This window comes from Pleuronectes platessa, chromosome 10, assembly GCF_947347685.1.
Source record: "Pleuronectes platessa chromosome 10, fPlePla1.1, whole genome shotgun sequence".
Lineage (NCBI taxonomy): Eukaryota > Metazoa > Chordata > Actinopteri > Pleuronectiformes > Pleuronectidae > Pleuronectes > Pleuronectes platessa.
In genome coordinates this window covers 926024-951413 of record NC_070635.1, presented here as the reverse complement: position 1 = coordinate 951413, position 25390 = coordinate 926024, and the positions used below count along the sequence as shown (strand labels likewise).

The 25390-nt window shown below is 43.9% G+C and overlaps 4 protein-coding genes and 1 non-coding gene across 7 annotated transcripts; all 5 read left to right on the top strand.

Moving 5' to 3' along the window:
- The first annotated feature begins 300 nt into the window (after positions 1–300).
- On the top strand, positions 301–12484 carry zgc:113232 (uncharacterized protein LOC541546 homolog). The gene is made up of 26 exons (XM_053432194.1): positions 301–321; positions 2583–2667; positions 3210–3275; positions 3353–3501; positions 3635–3775; positions 4359–4412; positions 4518–4571; positions 5156–5209; positions 5374–5427; positions 5762–5815; positions 6430–6483; positions 6687–6740; positions 6878–6931; positions 7491–7535; positions 8292–8345; positions 8426–8479; positions 8613–8666; positions 8803–8874; positions 9332–9367; positions 9684–9728; positions 9834–9866; positions 10171–10317; positions 10596–10772; positions 10935–11025; positions 11162–11239; positions 11748–12484. The coding sequence occupies exons 1-26, from the start codon at positions 301–303 to the stop codon at positions 11951–11953; spliced, it is 1986 nt and encodes a 661-aa protein (XP_053288169.1). The 3' UTR covers positions 11954–12484.
- Positions 12485–13462: 978 nt separating this feature from the next.
- cd83 (CD83 molecule) lies at positions 13463–16406 on the top strand. Of its 2 annotated transcripts, none has more exons than XM_053432471.1 (5): positions 13463–13630; positions 13981–14117; positions 14588–14816; positions 15303–15403; positions 15593–16406. In XM_053432471.1, the coding sequence occupies exons 1-5, from the start codon at positions 13579–13581 to the stop codon at positions 15752–15754; spliced, it is 681 nt and encodes a 226-aa protein (XP_053288446.1). In that variant the 5' UTR covers positions 13463–13578; the 3' UTR covers positions 15755–16406. The 2 variants fall into 2 exon arrangements, with proteins under 2 accessions (XP_053288446.1, XP_053288445.1); XM_053432470.1 differs by having other exon boundaries at positions 14585–14816.
- A 51-nt stretch (positions 16407–16457) lies between these two features.
- On the top strand, positions 16458–16539 carry trnas-aga (transfer RNA serine (anticodon AGA)). The gene has a single exon. It is a non-coding gene; the product is annotated as a tRNA-Ser (tRNA).
- A 590-nt stretch (positions 16540–17129) lies between these two features.
- cfap418 (cilia and flagella associated protein 418) lies at positions 17130–20396 on the top strand. 2 transcript variants are annotated; one of them, XM_053432773.1, is made up of 6 exons: positions 17130–17202; positions 18120–18222; positions 18647–18705; positions 18977–19042; positions 19268–19363; positions 19798–20396. In XM_053432773.1, exons 1-6 carry the CDS (start codon positions 17198–17200, stop codon positions 19964–19966), a joined length of 498 nt encoding a protein of 165 aa, XP_053288748.1. In that variant the 5' UTR covers positions 17130–17197; the 3' UTR covers positions 19967–20396. The 2 variants fall into 2 exon arrangements, with proteins under 2 accessions (XP_053288748.1, XP_053288747.1); XM_053432772.1 differs by having other exon boundaries at positions 17136–17358.
- Positions 20397–20899: 503 nt separating this feature from the next.
- On the top strand, positions 20900–25250 carry wdr73 (WD repeat domain 73). The gene is given in 9 exon segments (XM_053432790.1): positions 20900–20922; positions 20924–21082; positions 21935–22002; positions 22272–22357; positions 22453–22541; positions 22739–22806; positions 23360–23524; positions 23728–24093; positions 24622–25250. Coding segments are annotated over 9 exon segments (1248 nt in total). The 3' UTR covers positions 24846–25250.
- Positions 25251–25390: the final 140 nt, after the last annotated feature.

The following is a 25390-nucleotide window of genomic DNA, read 5'->3' as shown; positions in this document are numbered from 1 at the left end:
TATGATTCTACTTTCTCCTGTGAACACCGACTCAAAGGAGGAGATTAAAGTGTCTGTGAAGAGGAGACTCTCTGGGAGCGGCTCTCTGCTGCTGCTGGATTGTGGCTCAGGTATTTCTCACCCTGTTGAGAAGCAGGAGAGGATCCGTCAGCGCCAGGAACCTGAGGGATCCTGGAGAGAGGAAGCCAGCACAGGGGCAGCCGTCGGACTGGTGATGCTGTGAGGGAGAACTGCTCAGGGAAAGCTCCTTCACGATTCTTGGGCCATCGTCTGGTCTGAGAGGAACCGCTCTGCAGAACCATGGCAGCCTCCAGTCACACGGTAAGTGGGGATGACTGGGTTTGGCCCTGGGCCCTGCAGGTCTGGGTGTAATGGAAGTTCATGGCAGCTGTGGACAGATTGTTTTTGGACGAATCGCTCAAATCACATCGTGGATTGGTCCGTTAACATTAGTGTTGCACTTTCTAAGATTAAGATTAAGATGCATTTATTCATCCCAAACACATGCACAGTCATGCAAAGGCACACTCATGCAGGTAGGGAAATTTAATCTCTGCTTTTGACCCATCTTGTGCAGTACACACAGAGCAGTGAGCAGCCGCGTACAGGCGCTCGGGGAGCAGATGTTAGGGGAGTAAGGTGCCTTGCTCAGGGGCACTAGAAATCATAGAAACTGTTCAGGCTTCGCTGTGTTAAGAGGGAAACTAACATCAAGAGGAACAATCAGCAGCAAATGATGATAGAAATAATCTGAACATTATCTGTTTGATTTAAAACATCCACTTAATCCACATATTCCATCAACAGCTGCCTGTGAAACGATTCAATGTATTTTCACTGTATTTGACAGAATGGTTGAACTTTAACTTGTGAGCAGATCTGGGTTTATCCCTGAGAGGAGCAACAGAGAAACTTAAGACTAACTTACTTCATGTTTACATTGAATAACCGAGGAGCTTCTGTTTGAGACGATGGTTCTGAGGAACTTCTTCATCATGGGGTGATGAGAAAAGCAGATTGTATTAAGTGACTGCAGCTTCTTCTTGTTTCGTGTTGCTTCACACGGGACTGGTTTTCAAAGTGAAGCAGCAGCAGACGAGCGTCTCACCGCTCTGCCCCACAGGACCTGCTGGTCAGTTCCCACTGGTCCTGCTGGTCAGTTCCCACTGGTCCTGCTGGTCAGTTCCCACAGGGCTGCGTCTGTCACCTCTGAGGCAGCGTCTCTGTTCCTGCTCAAGTGTCCATGGTGTTGATCTACAGGGAATCATAAAGATCTGTGCATCCAGCAGACTCCAGAAATACTGCAGGAAGATAAAAAGCTCCAGGAGACACAGAGTTGAAGATGAACCTCGTTCCTGCAGCAGATTCTACTGACGGGGCTGAGAAAGTCTTTTTGAATTCACTCAACCTAAAGAGCCGGACGTTCACTCAGAGTTCTTCAGCTGCTCCGACTTTAATTTACCAACATACTCCTGTGTCTAAGTTAACAATATGAACATTGTTAACTGTTATAAACTGGTAAACATGTTCCAATGGTTTGAAAACAGACGTCAACATATTTTGAGTTGAGAACTTAAAATGTTTTGTTACTGAATTAGTTGAGTGTACTCATATCTTTTTCATATTTTGAACTGATGGGAAGTGTTTATTAAGAATGTGATCACAAAAAGTCAGATTCTCTTTTCTCTCTGTTGACGGATCAAACAGTTCATTGATATTTAGTAAAAGTCCCGGGTGTTTTTTTGGTGGTTGGTGTTGAGGCTCAGAGTGAAGCCTCAGGAATGTGAGATGAGTCTGAGAAGAGCTCAGCGGTTTTCATCCTGACAAAGAAACTCTCAGTGTTCAACTCTCAGACAAACACCAGCAGAATCTCCCCTGAGCCTCTCAGACCCTCAGCACCAGTAGAGAGCTGAGACTCCTCTCTGAGGACTGAAGCCTCAGAGAGGAGTCTCACCTCTCAGGCTTCAGTCCTCAGGTCAGGTTCATGTCAAACTGACCGAGCAACAGGTTTTCCCTCTTAACACCGTCCACATTCAAAAAGAAGTGTCCGGACATGTTCCGTAGTTCATGTGAGGAACGTTGAGGTGAGGGGCGGAGCCTGTGGAGCAGCAGGAGGCCGGACACGACCTATAGAGTCATGTGGCCTCACTGAGACATTTGGATCCAGCTCCTCCAGATAATTGATCATCTGTAGTTCAGTGCAGGTCTGGAAGCAGCTTTAGAAGAATTGTTGCACAATAACTCTCTAAATGCTTCCTGCTGTTGTGTTGTTGATGTGTTTCTCTGCTTGTTGTAACGTGTGATGAATAAAGTTTATAATTAATTTCAACATTTTCAATGATTGCTGAGAGAATAATTCATGGATCCTGATGAAAAGAGACATATTTAGTGGACTGATATTTATGAGCGTGTGTGATTTGGTGCAGATCCAAATAAAAATCTGGATCTAGTGAATTTCAATGTGGTTTCATAAACCGTTGGGCCTGAGTGGGGGTGTGAGCTGCTATGAGTCATATTCTAGTTGTAAACGTAGTGAAGTGATGAAGTGGTGGATGGGTCATTAACTGCTGCTGTCTTTTCAGGCGTCCATCCTCTCGGGACTTGTTGTGTTCGTGCTGTGTGTCGTCGTCTCTCGCTGCCAGGACGAGTTCTCTGGACTCAACTCAGGTCAGAAACACATCAGATGAAACAAAACCTTCATTATATTTGTAAAATATTAATTTATTCCTGCTTTACTTAACAGCTGAAAGAGGAAAAGGGGCAAATCTATATCGTATATAAATCAAACTTTGTTTCATCTGTAGAAAAAACAACAGTTGTATTAAATTTTAAAGGAAAAGTTGTGTTGATTTGGTTTGAAACCTGAAAAGATTTGGTCCAGAACCTGTGAAGCTATGAATCAAATTCATCCTAAGATTTCTCTCTTAGCAGCCAAACAAACAAATGTTCAATTTCAGATTAAGAATCAAATTGTGAAGAGAGTGTGAATCCGGCTTTGACCCGAAGACACAATGATGTGTGTTTGTGAAAGTGTCTCAATCAGGATTGTCCTCATCCTGTCACGGATCTGTCCTCAGGATTCAAACCTGCTCCTTCAGTGTTTGAATGTTTTAACGTGTTAGAGAAGTGTTGTCCTCAAATTAAAGGCTCGTCCGGGATTTGAACCCAGGACCTCACGACCAATGAGGTTGATTTGTTTTGGTGTTCAGGTGAGGATCGCACCGATGAAGGTTCTTTGGTCAACCACTATGACAACATGGCCGCCCCTCAACCAGGTGAGACACGTGTCCTCCACTGTTCCTTCTCACCTGTTACTGTCAACCAGCAGACACGTTGTCCTCTGTGCCGTCAGAGTTCCCCCCCGAGCCGACCCACTACGACGAGGACTACGACCAGTACGGCCCCGTCCCCACCCGGGTCACCATGATCACCGGGGACACTTTCCCTTACGCCACCACCACCGAGTCCCACTACGCCAAGGAGGACACAGAGACCATGCAGGTGGGTGAGGGGTGGCAGCAGAATAATAAGAATAACAACAACCTTTCATTTTGAACTCTATCGCCCTCTGGGGGATTCCAGGAGCCTCCATGTTGTCCTGTGTGTAACAGCTGCTGTGGTTGTTGTGCTTCAGGTCCCGTACGAGTTCCCTGCAGGGCCGGACACCGACTCCTCTGAGGAGTCCGGGGCCGATGCGGCTCTCGGGGAGGAGGGGCCCACGGAGTGTGACTGTGAACCGGGACAACCGGGATTCGCTGGCTTCGCGGGACCAAAGGTACTGAAGCACGACATCGCATCACATCGGCTTGTTCCGAGAGAGAAGATGAACCTTGGTCCTCTGGCTTCTGAAAATAATACTGTACCTGACCAGATGGAGGCGCTGTTTAAGTCTCAATCTTCAAATTCATTTTCTGAATAGAGATTTAGATTATAAGCCATAATGTTTTAACCATCCACGGTAGATTCACTATAAGCAATGTTTCACAATAAAAGCCTCAAGTCATAAGATAAACAGGATTTATTATTTATTTGCGATATGGCAATGTGATTGTGATTGTTTCACTTAACACTGAATGAAACACTTTAAACACAAAAGACACAATTCACACACAACTCCTCTCACAGCATGTCGACCTGGTTCCAGACTTAAAGCTCTTGAAATAAATGATGAGTGATCTACTTCCCTTGTCCACCTCGGGAACATGTCGTCTTAAAGACGAGAAAATCCCTTCAAATTCTCTCAGATCAGTTGATTAGATTTCAGTGGCCAAAGGTCAAAGGTCACCTCGACCTCACATGAGTCTGGTGTAGGACTCTGTCTCACAGACACGGGACGGTGACTCTTCTCCTCTTGTCAGGGATCCAGAGGCTTGCAGGGTAAAGCCGGGGAGCCAGGAGCTCAGGGCCGAGAGGTGAGTCTCCACCGGCACTGATTCTGAATGAAGGAGGAACCTGGAGGAAGTGAGCTGCTCCAGCGTCTGAGGCTCAGGGAGGTTGTGACCTGTCGTTTCTTTCAGGGATATAAAGGAACCAAAGGTGTTCGAGGAAGAGGCGGAGACACCGGACCCCTGGTGAGCAAATATGATCCACCACACACACACACACACACACACACACAGTGACACGTGACACGGTGGACTGACGGGTGTTTCCCCCGTGACACCGTGCAGGCACAGTGTTGTTGTTGTTATCATGAACTGAAACTGAAAGTACACACGTTCGCATTAATAAAACAAACAAAGTTAAACTGAAACCAAAACTGCAGAGACTTTAAATGAAATAGAAATTTAAAACAACACAAAGAAACAAAAGTAAAAGTTGAAACAAGAATCTTGTGTAATCTTTGTGCAGATCAGTTCGAGACATTTGAAATTAATTCATTTTGCAAATACAGTTTTGTATTTTACTGCAGCTGTTGCAGAATACGATGCTAGATTTAAATATAAAATCTAAAACATTCAGATTATTGAATTATTATCAGGCCTGAATTTAGTGAAACACACAAAGTAAATTAACTAAATCGAACTTAAATTAAATTAATTTAATTGAAAAAAAACAAAAAGCTCTAAAAATGATAATCAAGATATCGACCAGTGCAGACCTCTTTATGTCAGCTGTAGCTTTGACCTTTGACCTCTGACCTGCTGTCTTGCAGGGCGATGTTGGGCCTGAAGGAGACGATGGATCCTCTGGTTTCTCTGGAGCCATGGTGAGTTCCAACCCAGTCCAGGACGTTTCCCAAACTGGTTCTAAATCCCATTAACGTTCAGATTAAACCTGATGAATGCTGCAGGACCATCAACCTTCAAACATGTTTTTACTGGTTCTTTAAAATCAAGAGATAAATATTCTGTGTGTTTATTTTATCTACAGGGAGAACCTGGACTTCCAGGAGACCCCGGCGAGCACGGAGAGCTGGGTCTGAAGGTAAACACACACTGACGCACAGACACACACAGACACACACAGACACACACAGACACACACTGACGCACACTGACGCACACAGACACACACTGACACACACAGACACACACAGACTCTTCTATCTCACACTTGCTCATTTATCCTAACCTTTATTTCAAAGCTGTATTCTTTGTTTGAATTTGAATTCTGACTGATGTATTTGTTCATGTCATCGTTCAGCCTTGTGAAGAACTGTGTCGTCAGTTAGTTTCTTCTTTAAACTTAAATCTGACCCGACAGCAGTGAGAGGGTTGACATCAGTTTGTTGAAATCCGTCTCCTCTTCCTCTCATCAGGGCGACGTGGGCATGGAGGGGCCGCGAGGAGGCGTCGGAGCCGCTGGAGAGACTGTAAGGAAACATCTCAACATCTCAACCTCTCTATGGTGGAAACACCCTTTCTCCTGCTCGTGGGGGGAACCCAGCTCAAATCAAACTGTCGGGTCCACACAGGATTCTGTTCAGACCTGAGACCCGGTTCAGGGATCAAGGGGCAGGTGTCTTTAAGAGGAGGCTCTAGAAACCAGAGGCAGAAAACAGACCAGAGAATATTTTCTTTATTCATCATTTTAAAACAGAATCTTGAAAGTGGCCCCAGTTTATTTTAAATGTAAAACAGAAATGAAAATGCAGGGGAAGATAAATCCTGATATATTTCGACACCATTGGTTTGTTAATCTGATGGTGACATGAGGAAATGTGGTGAAATGTTGGGAACTTCAGTTCTTCTTGGTTCATCCACTGTTACTCCACTGTACTCATTTATTAATTATTATTATCTTTATTACACTGAACGTGATGGTGAGCAAAACACTACACTGCTACACTTCTTTTTATATCAGGTCCAACAGGTGTCAGAGCACAGTGTGTGTTTATACATGTTATATAGACATAGTAATTATGTATATGTTTATGCTGTAAACTCTCAAGTCAACTGTATTTATTATTCGTTTGTGTTTTGTCAGGCCCCCCGTGGTGATGCTGGGCCTCAAGGACCAAGGGGAGGTAAAGGTATCAAGGTAAGGAAGATTAACAAACACACAAAAGAGAGAGACAGTGATTACTATCTATCCCACAGTCCCACACCGTACACACTGATCATAAGGTTCATGATGTTTGAACTGATTTACTGTAAATCAGTACATGTCTGTTGATAGATTGACTTTGTATTATCTTGTCCTTCGACTCTCTCCGTCCTCTCTGATGTGTGTTTTCTGTTCAGGGCTCTCGTGGTGATGGAGGCAAAGAGGGTCCACACGGTCGAGAAGGACAGAAGGTCAGGACGTCAAATATTACAAAAGTCCTGGAAAAGAGGATTCTGTGTTTTATGTCTTCTGAACGTCATCGTCCTGTTTCTCTTCTTTATTTAGTATAAAAGAGACGCAGCTGATTCTATCTTTCTTTCTGCCACAGGGTCAAATCGGAGCACCCGGGTTTCCAGGTGACATCGGAGACAGAGGCTACAATGTAAGAAAGATTATTACTCATCATCATCATCATCATCATCATCATCATCATCATCATCTCTTCTCACTGAAATCATCTGAACCCCTACATCTTTTATTTGGACTAATTTAGCTTTTACTCTTTTTTGTTTAGTCGTCTATATTTGGACATTTAAAAAGTGGATAATTATGAGAAATACAGTAAAAGCTTCACATGAATATATGTATGAATCTGATAAAAGGAGTCTTTGAAAAGCTTTGAAGAATTAAACAAACTCGACAGCCCAGTTCTCATTTAACTGAGAAAGAAAGACATGAAAACATTAAAGAGGTAAAAGAAAGAAAAACAATAAACCTGTATCGCAATTTTAACATAAGAAAAACTAATTAAAATAGATCAAATGGAACTCACTCTAAATATCAGTATTCTTAATAAACCAGAATTCTTTTCAACATCAACATCGATGAAATTGTCAAAAAGCACAAAATCCTTCGGGACAAAGTGAGAGATCTGTCCGCTCCTGAGTTCACTGCTCCTGACGTCCTCTTTACTCTGAGTGTCTTCTGTCTGTCCCCTGCAGGGTCACCCTGGACAGCTGGGGGGCTTCGGACCCGCTGGACCAAAGGTACGAGCACACTGATGACAAACTCTCAGTCATTCCAGAGAGAAAATACTGAAGCTCTGCTGAATCAGTAGATTCCAGGGATTTTCTCTATAACCACCAATGGGTTGAAACTTTCCCTTTAACAAGAAACTTGATGAACATCTGTATAAATATCACAGAGAGCGAAGAATAGCTGTGATTGTTCTAAATCAGGGGCCAGAATTTGCACAAGGGGGAAAGTTGTATGTCCAACATCCGTGGACAGTTCCTGATTCAGCAAGGTGCAGGTTCACCTTACCTGATGTTTACTGTAAGTTCTGTAACTGTGTGCACGGCCGAAGAACATTAATATACTTTCATATTGATTCCTTGTTTTTAGTTTTGGTTTTACTTAAGTGTAAAACTGAAAGTGAAGGAAACTGGATGATCACTGGGTTTCTCTACATGAGTAAATAAAAGTACAGTCTGCTTTAGTTTCCTTATTCAACAGTAAGATGTTGGTACATTTCTTCTACAGATCACTTTCATGTGAGGCTGTGGACGTTTCCCACTTTTATTATTATGTACATATTGTTTAAGTATCTTTCCAGTTCCTGAGTCAAGGTGACGTGTTGGTTTCAGCTGCTGGTCCAACAGACGCAGTAGAAACACACAACTTGTCGTTCACACCTTGTTCACGTTACACTGTCGGTCTGATCGAACCTCAGTCCTCAGAACAGACGTCAGCTCCTTCCTTCTCCAGATCTCTGCTCACCTGGTTGTGTTTTCTCCCCTCAGGGCGGTAAAGGTTATGACGGCCTGCCGGGCAGTGACGGTGACCCCGGAGAGGATGTGAGTTGGTCATGAATCCGTGCTGTCGTCTGGATTTATCATAAATCTATAAACTCTCATCCCGCTGCTTGTTTCCTCAGGGAGTCACAGGAGTCCGGGGGCTGATGGGAGAGCCTGGGCCGTTTGGTGCCAAGGTAACAGCTGGACAGATTTGGACAGATCCCTTTTAGTTTGACACAATAAACCTTTGGCTCGTGGACGTTGGACACGTCCCGGCCGTGAAGACGGTTTTATATCTGCTCAGTGTCGTGGTGTCTGTTCTTTCAGGGGAGTCCAGGGGATCGTGGTGTGAGAGGTCCCCGGGGCAGAGCGGGCGCCGTGGTGAGTCACTCTGGGTTCTAAAAAACTAAAACATTTATATATTTCTTGTTTTATTTACACACACACACACACACACACACACACACACACACACACACATATGTCCAATCAAATTCGTTTTCTGTTTGACCGACAGGGAGCTGGAGGAGAGCGAGGGGACGCTGGAGTGCCAGGGAAACCAGGACCAAAGGGTCTGCAGGCCCAGCCAGTGAGTATTCAGTCTGTCACTCAGTCTGTCACTCAGTCTGTGACTCAGTCTGTGACTCAGTCTGTGACTCAGTCTGTCACTCAGTCTGTCACTCATCAATCACTCATCGGGCTCATGACAGACATCACAGGGTTCTTCTTTCTAATCTGAAATGTATCACACATGTAACCTGAAAGTTCTCACACAACAAAGAAGTGAAACTTTCAATGGATTCTCTTATACTACATACTACATACTACAAACTACATACTACAAACTACATACTACATACTTACATCATACTTACACGTAGCACAGCCTCAGTTCGAGTCTGACTCAGGCTTTCTCTTGTTTGTTAGTTAGTTCCTCAACTCTCTGTTATCCACTTTGCTCGATGTCTTACTGGTTTTATCACATTTCCACTGGTGGGAAACTAAATGTCCAGATGTCAGAGTGACGGCTGCTTGTTTCCCTGCAGGGTTCCAAAGGGGAGACGGGACCTGATGGGGTCAAGGTGAGTTCCTTTAACAAAACTGGGGAAATGGTTTGAAGATCCCACAGCAGATAAGAAGAGAGCAGTGTGATGTGTTCAGAGACACGTTGGTTCTTGTCTTGTTCTGTAGTAAAATATGTTTTATCATTGTAGTCATCATTAGCAGCCATCTTTAAATGTTACACATGACACAGCCGGGAGTTTCCCTTCCACCTCTTCTTTTTGTCTGGTCACTTCTACAAGCGTAAACAAACCAGAGAGCCACTGGAGGAATCGATCTTCTGCTGCTGTTGTTTTTGTGAATGTCTTCAACACAACAGTGTTTTTTCTTCTGCAGGGTTCATCAGGAAAGAAGGGAATTAAAGGGGGAAAAGGTCTTAAGGTAATTTTACTTGTTTACAGTGACATGAAGTACTTTTACTTCCTCTTTCAACACCTGCTGGCATTCACTCACTGATCAGTTCCTCCTCCTCCTCTCCTGTTTCAGGGAAGCGTGGGCGACCGTGGAGACAAAGGACAGGTGACTATGTGTTTATTTTGACGTCATACAACACAAACACAAACACAAAGAGACGCAACTCATGTCGTAGTTGAAAAGACTCCTGATTCCCGGTTTCACCAAATGTCCTCTGACACAGAAACGTCTTCTCTGACTGTGTTTTCTAAAACAAAGACAGAAAGAATTTCATTACATCAATTTAAGATTTTAGTTTCTCAAAAGATGAGAAATCTCTGGACAGTGTGAGCGTGTTCCTTCTCAATATGTCCAGACTCTAATTCAGAAGTGTTTCTTCTTCTTCCCTCTCGTCCATCTCATCCGACAGCGAGGACCGAAAGGTCCGGTTGGTCGGGACGGCGTCCCCGGGCCCGTGGGGCCACCCGGCCTCCCAGGGACCAGAGGAGACCGAGGCTCCATCGGCGACCTGGGTGTTAGAGGCCGAGTTGGAACTAAAGGAGTCCGAGGTCCTTCTGTGAGTCTGCGTTCTGTCCTTCATGCAGTTCCTCATCTGCACGAGGCGACGCCTGCAAAACCTGCAAATCCCTCTCACCCCCTGAAACCTTCAAAACTTTAAAAACCTTAAACCTGCTGAGATCTACATAGATATCTATTTACTGCTGATAGAGAATGTGACGCTTGCTGCTGATGTTTCCACTTTTATCAGCCACAAAGCAAAGCATTGGATTTGTGTTCAGACTGAGATGAGGATGAACTACCTTGTGTGAGATGAAGATCTCTTGTGTCCTGCAGGGTCCCAGTCTGACTGATGAGCAGGTCCTTCAGCTCTGCCGCGGTGTGGTGACGGCCCAGATCTCCCAGTACGCTGCTTCCATTCGGGCAAAGTGCTCCCAGGGCTGCCCCATCAACAACCGGACACTCATTGGGCCCCCGGGAGTCCAAGGACTATCAGGAGCACCAGGCAAACCTGTAGGTCCCACTCCTGCCCCACAGTTCTGTCGGTGGAGGGTTGCTAGTTAAATTATCTGTCAGAAGAATGTTTGCAATTTTGGATTCTTTTTTAGTTTATTCCTGTTGATAAATATAAAAAAATTTGAATTAAAGAGCAGCAACCATTTCTGTCTCGTTCAGGGCAAAGCAGGAAAAGCTGGAGTGAAAGGAGCCAGAGGTGTTCAGGGCGACAGAGGACTGGAGGGACAGGATGGAGAGCTAGGTGCCAGAGGTACGGAAGCACTGGAGACTGTGATGATTCAGAAGCCGTCTACAAACCAATCAGAGTCAAGTATAGGTTGACTCCGCCCACGCGGGTGACGACGACAGGATGTACTCAGAAGAATTTTCTTGTTTTTCTCCTACAGGTCAAAAAGGATCTAAGGGCTTCACAGGGGAGCCTGGTAAGGGCCTGGCCGGACCTGGTGGACCACAAGGCCTCACAGGTACGAGGGTCTTCATCACCTTCATCACCTGAACTGACGACCGGGACAATGACAATGTTAAATTTATCACTGGAGAAAGACTTTTTATTTAGTCGATAAAAAACACATCGTCCTGTAACTTTGTACAAAGACTTCAAATCAGAACCAAAGTCTTCCGACTGGAGACGATCAGTTATCACTTCATGTACATTTATTACATTGTTAATATATTTATCACTGAGAAAGAACTACGACACACAGACACATTATAAACTATACATGATGCCAAAACAAAAAATAAGACTAATTTTGAAGTATTAAATGAACGTTACCATAAATAAGATCTAACTTAACGTGGTAAAGACCTAGTACCTAGTATTGGAAACCCTTTACTATTTGATATTGTCATTAGTGTCTCAAGGAATAATTCATGGATCTTGATTTACACACAGAGGCCTGATATCTCTCGTTTGTGCAGTTTGCTGTCGGTTGTATTTAAGTAAAACCTTTGACTTCTCTCTCCCCAAAGGTTTCCCAGGTCACCCAGCCGAGCCCAAAAAGGGCATGGAGGGGCCCCGGGGGCCTCGTGGCTTCCCTGGCTCGGTGGGCCAAACCGGCACGGTCGGAAACGCCGGCGTGCCAGGGTTCTGTGAGGCGCGGGACTGCAGCATCCATGCGCCAGTGATGCGCAAAGAGCAGGGTCTGGTGAAAGGACCTGTCAGTTTGAAGATGTAGTCCAGACCCCTGTGGGTTGAAAGATGGTCCGAGCGTCATGTGGCAACGTCAGGGTTCATCTCACTGATATTCCACCTGAAATGAAAACTGAAAGACATGAAAGAAAATATATTTTAATGTGTTTATGACAAAATATTCAAAAGCTGAAGCTAATTCTCTCATAACATGTGGCTGATGAAAATGTCAGTGGGCCGAGTTCGTTACCATGAGGCACTCCGCTGAGAAGTGCTGAACAGGAATCAGACCAGAGGAGACTTCAGCTGCACAAAGCTTTAGATGGTTTATGCTTCTGTAAAATATCAACTCTGACACAGATTTACTGGGAAGTATTTAGTTGAATGTTTGTAATTTGATAAAAACAAAGAGTAAATGATTCCTCATCTTTCCATCGGTTTAGTTTTTGTTTTCTCCGGTACCTTAAAAAAACAAAAAGAAATTAAAAAGAAAGAAAATGCAATGTAAATATTTTGTAAAGTATCTCAAATACATGTACTGTGCTCTGAAATGTTTCAGATAAACTTCCTGATGTTTGTTGGTTTTTCAATCGGACTCTTCAGTTTTTCACTCGTCACATTGTTCGACCTGGTTCTGCTGCTGATTCTGAAAATGAGCCTTTAGACCAGATTTGACCTCTGACCCGCGGAACAGTAGAACGTCTAACCTGCACCAACCACAGTGTCCTGACTAATCGTCCTCCACTGAGTGAAATGTCTTCGTCTGTCTCTGCAGCGTCGAATCGTCCAGTTCCACCAACACGACACAGCTGCTGCTCGCTGCTTCAACCTCGTCCTGAGAAAGAAATCTGTAAATCTGTATTTATAAATCACTTTTCTCATCTTCATGAACTCTCAAAGCTCTTTTCACTCTGGAAATACAAATCTCTCCAAAGCCCCAAGAGCAAGAGTTCAAGGAAACACTGACTCCACAGATCAGACCTGGTTTTAACGTCCGTCCTGAGTGAGACGAGCCCAAGCAGATATATTTATTTCCAAATCCACATTGTTTGAGCTCTAAATGCTTCATCTGAACAGTCACAGATTGATTCAATTTCAATTTTAATAGAAATACCAGCCGGTGACTGAACGCCTCCAGTTTTATGCAAATAAAATTACTTTTAATTTACACCAAAATCCAGAAAGAAAACAAGTTACTTTATTTGGAATTTCACAAACAGAAACTCTTTGTTTGGGGTTTTTTTCATGGGGAGAACTGGTTCCTTATTTAATGTGTTTTGATCGAGGCGCTCGTGTAAATGTGTCATCAACGATTCACTGACGGGAGTTTCCCAACTTCAAATACCAGTTTCTCTTTTTGAGTAGATGGTTCTTCTTTCACGGAAACTCCGGGGGAATTCCCTGTGGTTTCACTTTCTGTGGAACCGAACCTCCTCCTCTCATGGAAATATGTCTGTTATTATTACCATGGTCCAATCACAGCCTGGTTAACGACCACGCCCCCTTGTGAGGATGTTTGAAAGGAGAACTTCGCTGCTTTAAATTCAAAACCTTATGAGAAGCATCTCCACTCAGTGTGAACACATTCCTCTTCATCAACTCCATATTCAGCTTCATTAGCATTTTCATGATATCGTCATCAGCAGCAGCCTCATCTTCATCATCTTCATCATGAATCCAGGTCACCTGAGCCTCCTCTGCTTCCCCCTGCTGGTGTCAGCCTGTAAGTACTTTACCTACTTTATTGTTTCTACGATGTTTCAACGTGACAACACATACACACATTCATGTATTCACTACACCATTATGACATATTTTGATTATTGATTAATACCAGTTTAATCAAACTTAAATATGTAAAAAGTAAAATATTAATCACTTCATTTTTATTTTAACTGTTTTTACTTATAATATATTTATTTGACCTTTTATTACGTCTCACATATTTAATATGGAATGTGTAATAAAATATGTGACAATAAACACAATTCGTTACATTTTTATTTTCACTGAGCTCAAGTAATTTGAACGCACTTATGAGAAACTTAATTTGTCCATAACCATATTCCTCAGGTGTGCAGCTCTGTGGGGGGGCGGCCGTGGTGGACGTTCTGCCGGATGTGGTTTGTGTTTCCGGTACAGATTGTGTAGTTCGCTGCTTGGCTGAACCAGTCGAGGGTGTCGAGTACCGAGCTGTGAGATGGTACCGAGTGAGTACAAATACTTTTTCTTTCTGTTTCCTTCCTTTCTAAAAGATCAGCATATGTAATAAATATATAATAAATTAATGAGGTTTGAAAAGGTAGAGAGAGAGAGAGAGAGAGAGATTATTACTTATTATTATTTTCATGCCAAGAAAATTACAATTATAGTAATTTATCATTCGTAGAGATTGATTGCTCCTTCAGTTCCCATGTTTGTCCACCAGGTGGCAGTATTGTACTGCTCAGCTTGAGCTATCTGACCAGAATATTATTATTATAACCATAATTACCATTATTTATATCTTCTATCACTCTCTCTCTCTCTATCTATCTATCTATCTATCTTCCTAAATTGTTATGATGTTTTTGAAAAAAGATTAATTAAAGAGAGAGAGAGAGAGAGAGAGAGAGAGAGAGAGACAGACAGATGGTATGTGTCTCTGGAGTCTGATCATTACCTCCTGGTGACTCAGCAGGTCAGAGAGTCTCCATCTTCTCGACTCAGCGGCCTTCTGTCCCGGGACCTCCCCACTGGCCCGACGAAGTACTACTCAGGTCTGGACCGGGAGGTGGAGCTGCAGGCCGAGTCCCGCAGCCTCCTCCTGCCCAACGTGACCTGCGGCGATGGCGGCGTGTACACGTGTCACCTGGCAGCACCTCTGGGAGAGCAGAACCAGGATGGGCGGGTCCTCCTCACTCTGACAGGTACCACTGACGCATCTTGAGCATCAACTTGATAGAAATAAAGATGTTGCTACTAACAGAACTCCTGTATCGTAGTTTACCTGGATGAAGGGTCAGGGTTTCATGTCCCTCAGGTTAAACACAGAATAACACAGAACCTGTTTAGAACTTTATCATTGAGTCAGAACCTTATATACAGGCTCTAGTCACAACTAGAAAACAATAACTACATTTAAAAACGGACAGCAATTACTTAGTTTGAAACCATCAATACTAATTCATAACAGTTTAAATCCACATTTAATTGTCTAATATGAATAGTATTACATCCTCAGCCAATGAGCACTCAGCTCATTGGCTGAGGGTGTAAAACGACTTTAAACCGAACAGAACCACCAGCAACAGGAGCTCTAACCTGCTGGGTTGTTAGTTGTGTTATTGTAGCTGGAGCAGCTCAGTGTGTGATGCAGGTTCCACGTTGTGTAACTTTACCTTCTTCATGACCAGGTTGTCCCAGTGGTCCCACAGAAAAACTGACAACAGATGAGTCCATTATTTTGGCCGTAGCAGTGCTGATGGTCGCACTTGTAGCATTCCTCATAAGCTTCGTAAGTAAAACACACACACACACACACACACACACACACACACACAGATAATGCATGTGGTTTTAGATAGGTTGGATAATTAGAATACAAACAAGTCAACAAAGCAAGTGACACATTTCTGTGCTGTTCCATGATTTCACCCTAAACGAGACAGAGACTCATTTCCATGTCCCCTCGTCCTCCCCACAGATGTGTCTGAAGAACGTCCTCAGAGACAGAAACATTAAAACTGTGAAGAAAGAAACGTTGTTGGACGCGACGCTCAAACCGCTGGAGAAGAAAGACCTGATGCTGATCTACACTCTGGGTCCGAAGCCGTCCTCCTCCTCGATGAAGCACGTCTGTGTCTGAAGGACCAACTCACTACCTCCCTCTTCATCCTCTTCATCACACGTCCACAGTTGCTGCTACTTGTTTGTGAATATTGTGATATACTTTTATGATAAACTGTGGATGCTGAGTAGTGGATAAAAATGTGAATCTACAAGATACAGGTCATCTGTGTAATGAGTGACAGGAGAAATCAGAAGCCCCTTCAGCTGCAGCGAGGAACCGAGGAGAGAAAATGTTTTTCACGCACTATTTGTGATTTGACTCTGTTTGTGATGGAGCCACGTCCCTGCTGTCTGCTCCTTCATCTCAGGTCATGAGTTGATTCAGGAGGAACGACCCATATCAGACACTTCCTGTTCTCTGTGTTCCTCTTCTCATGGTCTCCTGTTATTTGGTTCGATATTAAATGTTTCCAGGGGACACAAAAAGGTGATGGACCTGCTGTGGTTCGATGTTTGGTGAAGTTCCATCACCACCGACCATGGAACTACAGCAGGTCCGTCGTTTTATTGTGTCCCCCGGAAACATTTCCGGTGTTGTTTTCGCTACTTGCAGCGTGTGTCTGTGTTTACATGTGTTGTCTCAGCTCTCTCGGCCACCGTACTGTTCACTGTGGATCTGAATCACAGACTGTAAATATTAAATAAAAATAAAAAAATTGAGTGCGGTTTATCGGTGCATGTGTATAAAATGTTTTCATGTTACGTAATAATGCCATCCAGTTGTCGTGGCCGAGTGGTTAAGGCGATGGACTAGAAATCCATTGGGATCTTCCCGCGCAGGTTCGAATCCTGCCGACAACGAACGTTTTCTTTGCTTATTTCCCATTTAAAAACTTTATTTATGCTTTTTATTTCTTGCTTTTTTTATATCTTTATATAAACATCTGATCCAACGTTCTTCACGAATAAAAACAAGTAAACTAAACATCTAAGGCAAGAAATAAATGAATGTAGCGTCATTTGAAATCAGACACAGTCAACGATACAAAAGTACAATCTAATAATAGCAGACACACATACATAAATATATATATGTATTATATACACTATATGTAAACTAATTTACTAAATAAAGATATTGAACAGGAGCTGCTCCGTCCACTCGTACTGCAGGAGCGCTGCACCAACAATAGATGGCAGTATTACGCCGTCCACCATAGACTGTATGTATACAGATATATTGCCACCCGCAAATAAACAAAACAAAGAAGAGAAATACAAATAGTATCACTTATATCATTTATAATAGTAGAATCATCATTGTACATTGAGTATCGTTGCCTGTCATCATCCGTCAACATATAATGAAAGCGGAAGTGAGATTTATTTTGAAGGCAGCCTCAATCCACTTCCGCTTCATTCTCGTTACTTAGCAACGACCAACGCGCCGTGTGTGTGCTAGCTAGTGTGCTAGCCTGTGTGCTAGCCTGTGTGCTAGCTTGTGTGCTAGCGTGTGTGGATGGGGTAAGTGGCTGCGGAGCAGAAAGAAAACATGGACGATGACGAAGATCTTGACGAACTTTTGGACGAAGTAGAAAAAAAGTTTTGTCGCAACGTTTCTGTCGCGTCGTCAACTCGAGGGGGGGGCGGGAGCGAGGCCGGAGGAGCGAGGAGGCTCAGGTGACCCGAGCTAGCTACAAGCTAACATGCTACATTGACTGGCTATAACCACAGACTGTATATAACCACAGACTGTAAACAACCATAGACTGTGTATAAGCACAGACTGTATACAACTATAGACTGTCTATAAGCACAGACTGTATACAACCACAGACTGTATATAACCACAGACTGTCTATAGCCACATACTGTGTATAACCACAGACTGTATTACCATAGACTGTATATAACCATAGACTGTCTATTGCCACAGACTGTGTATAACCACAGACTGTGTATTACAGTGGACTGTATACAACCACAGACTGTGTATTACCACAGACTGTATACAACCACAGACTGTATACAACCATAGACTGTAAACAACCACAGACTGTATACAACCACAGACTGTATACAACCATAGACTGTAAACAACCACAGACTGTATATAACCACAGGATGAACACAACCACAGACTGTTTATAAGCACAGACTGTAAACAACCACAGACTGTCTACAACCACAGACTGTCTATAACCACAGGATGAACACTATCATAGACTGTACATGAGAAGCTAAAGACTTTATATATCTGGTGAAAGTAAAGGCTCCTCTGCAGAAGAAACTTGGAGTCGTCAACATGTTGAGTTTAAAAACACGTGGAGGTCGTAGATGAATGAAGAAGAAAAACCACAGCAGTGATTATTTGACTTGACAAATACATTTGACTCAAGACAAAGACCCTGAAGCTATTTGTTTGTTGTCTCTTCGTTTAGTGCCATAAAACCTGTCGTGCAGAGAAGCAGCATCACTGAGGATATCGATGCTCTTCTGGAAGAGTTAGTGGAGGATGACCACGGAGATTTCCACCAATCACAGGTAAACGATTGACATGCTCCTTCTGTGAGGGACTGACAAGAACAGGCGGCTCATGGAGTTTTACTGAAGTACTTGTTGGGATAAACATTCAAGTTAAATATATTGTTTGCTTGTAAGAACTAAATTCCTTCTTATTTTCCATTATTTAATATTAAGTATTGAAATAATAATTATGAGCGAAATCCCCTTTTGAGAGAGACCTGAGGTCAACAAATACATCCAATTAAATAGTCAAGTAAATGCATTTATTTGAATTTTTAAAACTGTCTAAATAAATTAACATTAACAATAAAATAAAATAACGAAAAATGTCATGAAGTGACCTTGTGTTTATCATGTATTTGACTGGCAACACAAGTATTGTTGATCCATGAATGCAGTTTTGTTGATTGCATTACAAGTGTAAAGTTTTTATTTATTTCAGAGAGAAAAACTCCCTAAAGAACCACGAGTGGAAGCGAAGCCTCCGTCTGGAGGGAGAAAGTAGGTCAATCACAAGTGTTCTGCTGAATCAAAGTTGCACTGTTCTACCAAATATTTTCAACTGGGGCTTAAAAAGTCTGAAATTTAACTTGTTGAACGTCTCAGAAACCCTTAAACTTGTTTATGTGAAAACAGGCTGAAGGTTTTGAACATTTTACAGATCCTCCAAGGTTCTGCGATGAAAAACCAGTTTTCGTTCCGTTGTCTCTTTTGAGCGTCTTAAATTTGTCTTCTGTGTAAAGACCTTCTGCACCGTCTGTCCTGCGTCCAGGTGCTGTCCTGTGTTCATGGGCGGAAGCTCTGTTACAAATGGCGTCGGAACAGCCACATCCAAGAGGTGCGAAATAATACTTTTTGTAAAGATACATACTTTTTCCAATTACACACAACTGATCTTAGAGCCACCAAGTTATCCTTAAGATACTTGTATGTGTTTAATCTGTGGTAGAACTGTGTTTTTACCTTTGTATGGCTAAATTAGTATTAATTACTTCTAAAATGGAACAACTTTTAAAGTAAACAACAATAAATAGTGATAACTGACCAGAGTGTGTGTCCGCAGGGCCTGTGACCGGCTGAGGTGTATATCCTGTGACTTCAGGGTGCTGATGTTTGATGACTGTGAGTGGGACTTGTCCTGTGATTACCTGTTCCTCAGGTGAGTCTGCAAGCGTCTGGTTCCACTTCAGAACACGCGGCTGAAGACTAACTGCCGGTGACACTTGTCCCTATGTTTCCCACTGGAGGCGCTCGGGCCCTAAAAAACAAGTGACACGGCATATGTGTTAATTTGTCTTCAACAAGCATTAAGTTTATTCTATTAAAGGCAGAGGTAACTGGATGAGTCTGTAGGTCTATGGGCTGTGATTTAATGTCACTGTTCAAGGACATTTCTGAACTGTTTGTCCGAGAAACAAAACAACAGATCTTCTTATTATTAGTTATTAGTCATAAACGAGCAGATATGATATTCCCCTCGGTGCTCGTGGCTAAATGTATCCCTTACTGAAGCTGAGATCTGAGAGGTGAGGTCATATGGTATAGGATGATTCAAGTTTTCCCCCGGTCATCCTGTCTTTGTCTTCCTCACAGGAACAACGTGCCGGACCGTCAGAAGCTCCGAGCCAAACTGAAGAAGAGGAGAGGTTTCCGGGCTTACGCCTGCCAGTGCAGCTGGTTCTCCTCGTCCTCCTCCTCAGAGCCGACAGACCTCGGGCTTCACCCTCAGCTCAGATGGGTCTGTGGAAAACACCAGGACTGACGATCAACTGTTAGAAACTGGAACGAAACCCGAAAGAAGAACAGTCTGTCCCAATGAATCTGTAAAGTGTCAGTTGATTTTGTACAGTGTGCGTTTGCATTGTTCAGTACTGACTCAGCGCTGGATCAGGCGCCTCTGAACAGAAGAGTGATGGACTGAGAGAAGAACACAGGCTGACAGAAGTGTGACTCAGTCTCGGACAGCAGGTTCACTGAGGAGGAGGAGGAGGAAGAGGAGGAGGAAGAACGTGAAAACAACAGCAGGGGAGGGAAGACTGAAGTGTCGGCTGTTGGCTCCTTCTGCCGGAGTCTGTTCCAGAAGAAAACTGAAAGGAGCAGGCCAGTGAACTGCACAGCTCCAGTGTTGTGTCATTAGATATTCAAATCATTTAAATTAGACTTGTAGAATAATAAACACGAGGCTGACTTAAGTTTTCTCTCATCATTGCCTCAGTTAGTTGATTAAATGCAACAGAGGTTTAACCAACTAACCCGGCTGCCCCCCTCTTACACCTTCCACCTGCACCCATTGGACAGAAGTAGCTGTCAATCATCACTGTGGTATCCACCCCCAACACATCCAGTGCTTTGTGGTCTGTTTGACTTTAAATTAATATAATTTAGTTAATGAACATCAGCTGTGTTGAAAATGTTTACTGACGTTATAAAGTGAGAAGTAGAGTCACTTTCTATAGACTTCTATAGAAACTACCAGTGGAGTCGCCCCCTGCTGGTCATGAAACAGAAGACAGGTTCCAGGTAGCTTCACTTTCCCAACCCTGAGTCCATTTGTATAAAATGATCACTTCTGCTCACGTTCTTATGAGATGTATTTTCTATTGTATTGTTTTGTGTTGTTATAGCTCTCTGCTGTCAATAAAGTTGATTTGAAAAACCAGCCCCTTCCCTGCTTCTGATTGGGTTAGGGTTCGGCATGAGGAGCGACGATTGGTCGGGACAAGGAGACCGGGCTCAGCCAATCAGAGGCAGCGTGGGAAAAGAGAAAGCTGAGCGGAGGAGACGAGATGGAGGACGAGCAGGAGGAGGTGCAGAAGGAGGTGCAGAAGGAGGTGCAGGAGGAGACGCTGGACGACTGGTTCATCGAGTCCCTGACAACGTGAGAGCGACGCTTCTCTTTGTTTGCTCTGTGAAGTTCATGCTAAGCTAACCGCTTAGCTACGAGCTCCATTCACACACTGACGCTGCTAGCTAGTTAGCAGCATGGTTAGCACAGCGGGAACTTCGGCTTCGTCAGGGAAACACAACCAGGTTCTGATTGAACCACACCGGAACATCGGTGTGGTACCACTTCCGTCCCCATGACGTCACACCCGTCCAGTCCTAAACACGGGTCAGAACGAACGTGTGGGATTGAGGTTGTTTACAGATTAGTATTTAAAGATTCATCCTAATGAACTAACCGTCACTGTCAGTTTAAAAATCAAACATTCTGAAAGCAAGAAGAGAAGTCAAGAAGAAGAAGAGGAAGAGAAGGAGGAAGAAGAGCAGCATGTCTGTTCAAAACGTTTCATCTGAATGGTTCATAAAAGACCAGGTTTCATCTTCTCACCGGGTTTGAACCTGTGACTGAATTCACCTTGTCTCACAACACTTCAGGGTTTAGGACCAGGCCTGTCTCCAGGGATCATTCCAAACTGGGATCATGTGAGGGACTGACACTGTCTTCTTAACAGACTGTAGTTTTATTATTGACAGTCCTAAGGGTATAAATATTACTACATATAAATGGAGTAAGGAATAATAATAAGGAATGTGAACATACATATTCTTATTCTTTTCCAATGAGTTACCAGCTCTGCCTCGTGTCTATAAACATATTTCTGGAATGATTATGATTTCACACTGTATCATTGTGTAGTGAAGTCTTTGTGTTATAGTGTAATGCTCCTGCAGCACCTTGTCGTCCTGCTGCTGTCACTCACTGACCCCCCCTCCGGTTTGTCTCCAGGTACAAAGACCTTCATGTGTATCAGCTGGAACGTCCCACACAGGTCCTCGAGTGGACGTCAGGGAAGAGTGAGTGGACGTCTTTCATTAACTGTCACACAAAACGTCACAGGGCCCCAAAGTGTGTGTGTGTGTCTATATATAAAATCGACCATGACGAAACACAAGTTTGGTTCTAATCCTCAATCACATCTCAATAGTTCACTTCTCAACAAAGTACATTTGTTATTATTTGCTGTGTTTGAATAAGCTCTATAATTTAATCCACTGAGTTAATTGATCGTTTCAGTTTGAATTGTGTGTCAGTAACCTTCTTGGTTGTCTGTTGTGTTTTGCAGCCGTCTGTGTTGCAGGATGCATCGCCTCTAAAAGTGAAATCTTGGAGCTTCGTCTGCCTCTGAGACTCTTAGCCGATGAAAACAAGGTAATGACCGACACAGACCTCCAGACTCTGTGGTGGATTTTGTAGAAACTCCATTCAGGCGTCACTCAGAGCCTCTGCTGTGTGGATGTGTTCAGGGTCTCTGTGCAGAGCGGGACTTTAAAGTGATCCATGGTGGTTTCGCAGAGGGACCCATTCGCTGCCTCAGACACGTCCCGGGTACAAGGTGAGTTTGTGACGCACACATTAATCTGGTGGATCAGCTGGATGGGGTTGTGAATGTATGAGTCAGTGGTTGAAGCTGTGACTGAAGCAGATCTTGATTCATCTTCGGGTCTTATGAACCCTTATAGCTCCAGAGGAGGAGGTTTTGATTACATCTGCCTATGACAATAATTATATTCCCTGTCTTTGTTCTTCAAGGTGCGTTGTGACCAGTGACGGGCTGAGTGCCGACCTGGAGGTGTGGGAGCTCGGGGGGGACGGCAGCGGTGAGTGTAGTTTACCTGAAGCTCATCTCTGTGCTCTGACATGGTTCAGTTTCCTGCTCACGGGCTTCGTCCCCACTTGTATGTTAACTCAGGTCCATCTGGCGTCCACATTACTCCAGAGTCTCCGAGCTCCTGAGTGGAGAAAGTTGGAAACGCTGCTGGTTCTGTTTTAGTTTGAAAACTCTGTCGCAGGGTTTAAGTCTGGACTGACAGAAACTGAGATGTTTGGACACAATCACATAGACACTGACAACTTCTTGCTGATTGTCAGTTTTCAGTCATGACAGTCTTCGCTCATTTGTCAGGCTCCAATCACATGACCTCCTTCCAGAAGAAAACAACCAGCCTCAGCTAACAGAGTGGAACAACATGGAGAATCAATTACAAGTGTTTTACTAGACCCTATTTTTCTGGATCAAGTGAATTTAAATGTGGTTTCATAAGGAGACTGTTGTGGAGGAATGAACTCTTCTGAGAGACAGTGGAATTGCTTTAAGGTTTCGAGGCTGTTTTAAAACATGGTCGTCTTCTGTGTCCTGTCGTCCGATGTCAGACGTGATCCGGAGAACTGGGAGCGTCAAGAGGAGGAGCAGCGTTTCAGAGGGACGCAGCAGGATCGCAGCTCGACTCTGTTCACAGCCACAAATTCTCCATGGAGCCCTGAGCAGCGACATCCAGCTGACTGAGCTGACCTCAGCACAGATTCTTTACCAACTAGGTAACACTGTGAGATCTGCCTGGTGCAGTTTGATTAGCGTTAGTTTAAATCGGAGCAGCTGAGCTAAAGAAACCTCTTCGCTCCATCAAAATGTTTTTGATCCATCAAAATGTTTTTGATGGAGCGCTTGTGTCTCAGTCTCCTCCCGTGGTTCTTTCACCGGACACTACATGTCTCTTTTTTCTGTCATTTTGTCCCAACAGAGACGGACGCGGCGGATCCTCTGAGTTCTTTACAGTTTGTTAATGACAGTGTTTTCCTCGCCGGCTGCTCTAAGGGGAACGTTTACGTCGCCGACACTCGGACATCTTCTGCTCCTCAGATTTCACCTCCACCTGCTTCGTCTGTCAAATCAGCTCTGTGGTGGACGGACGCCTGTGGAGGTCCAGACCCGTCCAGCTGCAGGGTCATCAGGCTGTCCTCCTCTGGGGAGGCGGTGGTTTCCGACCTGAGGAACCCGGGAGGAGCCGTGAGTCGAGCTCGGCTGGACGTGCAGACACGCAGCAGCAGCCTGGAGGACGTCAGGCTGTCGTGGGCTCCAGCGCTGGACGACTGTGTCGCAGTCTCAGGTCAGTTGATGTCGAGAGGCTCGTGGCTGAGGCACCGACTCTGACACCTGAGTTTGTTTGTGTCAGTGTCACAGAGAAGTTGACAAAGAAATCAAAGGAATGAAGTCTTGAAAACATATGTCAATATAAAAGTCTTGTCAGCACATTCAAGGTGAAACATCTCTGTGGTCGCTTCTCTTCTCTGGAAGAGTTTCTGACAGGACAACCAAGATGAACATGGAGTCATAGATAGTTTATAAAATTGGTTCCATGATTTGTTTGAGTTAAAAGATCGACACAACAGAGCCTCAGCTGGCAGCCTGTTAGCTTAGCTTAGATTAACACTGGAAACTGGGGGAAACGACAATAACACCAGTCCAGAAATCATAAAGCTCCACATGTTATTTCATATGTATTATTTTTCACATCTATTCAATGCATTTTTTTAATTAATTGTAATTTAAGGTTCCAAATGTATGAAAATCAATTTTCCGTGAAGAATCTTTTAACGAGATGAAGTTTCTAAATGTTCCAACTTCCCTCTGGCAGGTTTCGGTGGAACGGTTCAGATCTACAACACGTGTGCGTGGAGCACGGAGCTGCAGGAAGTCCAGCCGCTGTTTGAGCACCGAGGTCACGTGGTGTCAAACCGACAGTCGGACCTGGTCACCTCCCACGTCTGGCATCCTGAGCGGCCGCGGACGCTGCTGTCCGCGGCCTCGGACGGATCCGTCCACGTGTGGGACTGGGTGGACCGCTCGGCTTGGGACTGAATCCTCATGGAATCAGACTCATTTTTATTCTTGCCAGGAAATATTAACATCCCAGACAAATGTAAGAACCACATGGACTGTGAATAAAGATTGACAGCTCCCTCAAAGTGAAGTCAAAGTGTCCTGATCGCCCCCTGGTGGCTGGCTGCATCATAGATCATGAACCCTGCCTCCTCCATGTTAGCAGATGGGACATGGACCAAACTCATCGGATGTGTTCATGTTTCTGATAAGTTGGGGTGTCCCCAGTTATCTGATGATGAGACGTCATGATTGACAGCTGACACTGACTTGTGATTGGTTGGGTTGTGTGTCTGGATGGGACATTTGTAGTTTCTTTGCTACACTCAGCTAAACCTAATGGAGTTTAATACAAAACAGAAATAAAAAGTTTTGCATAATGTGGATGGTTGTTTTGATTATCATCTGTTCCACTAAGACAGTGACGTCACTGTGTGTTTGTCACGCCTTCAGGACTTGTCTTATAAAAACACTGACCTTGTGGGGACCAGTCGACCTCATGGGGACCAGATCCTGTTGGGACA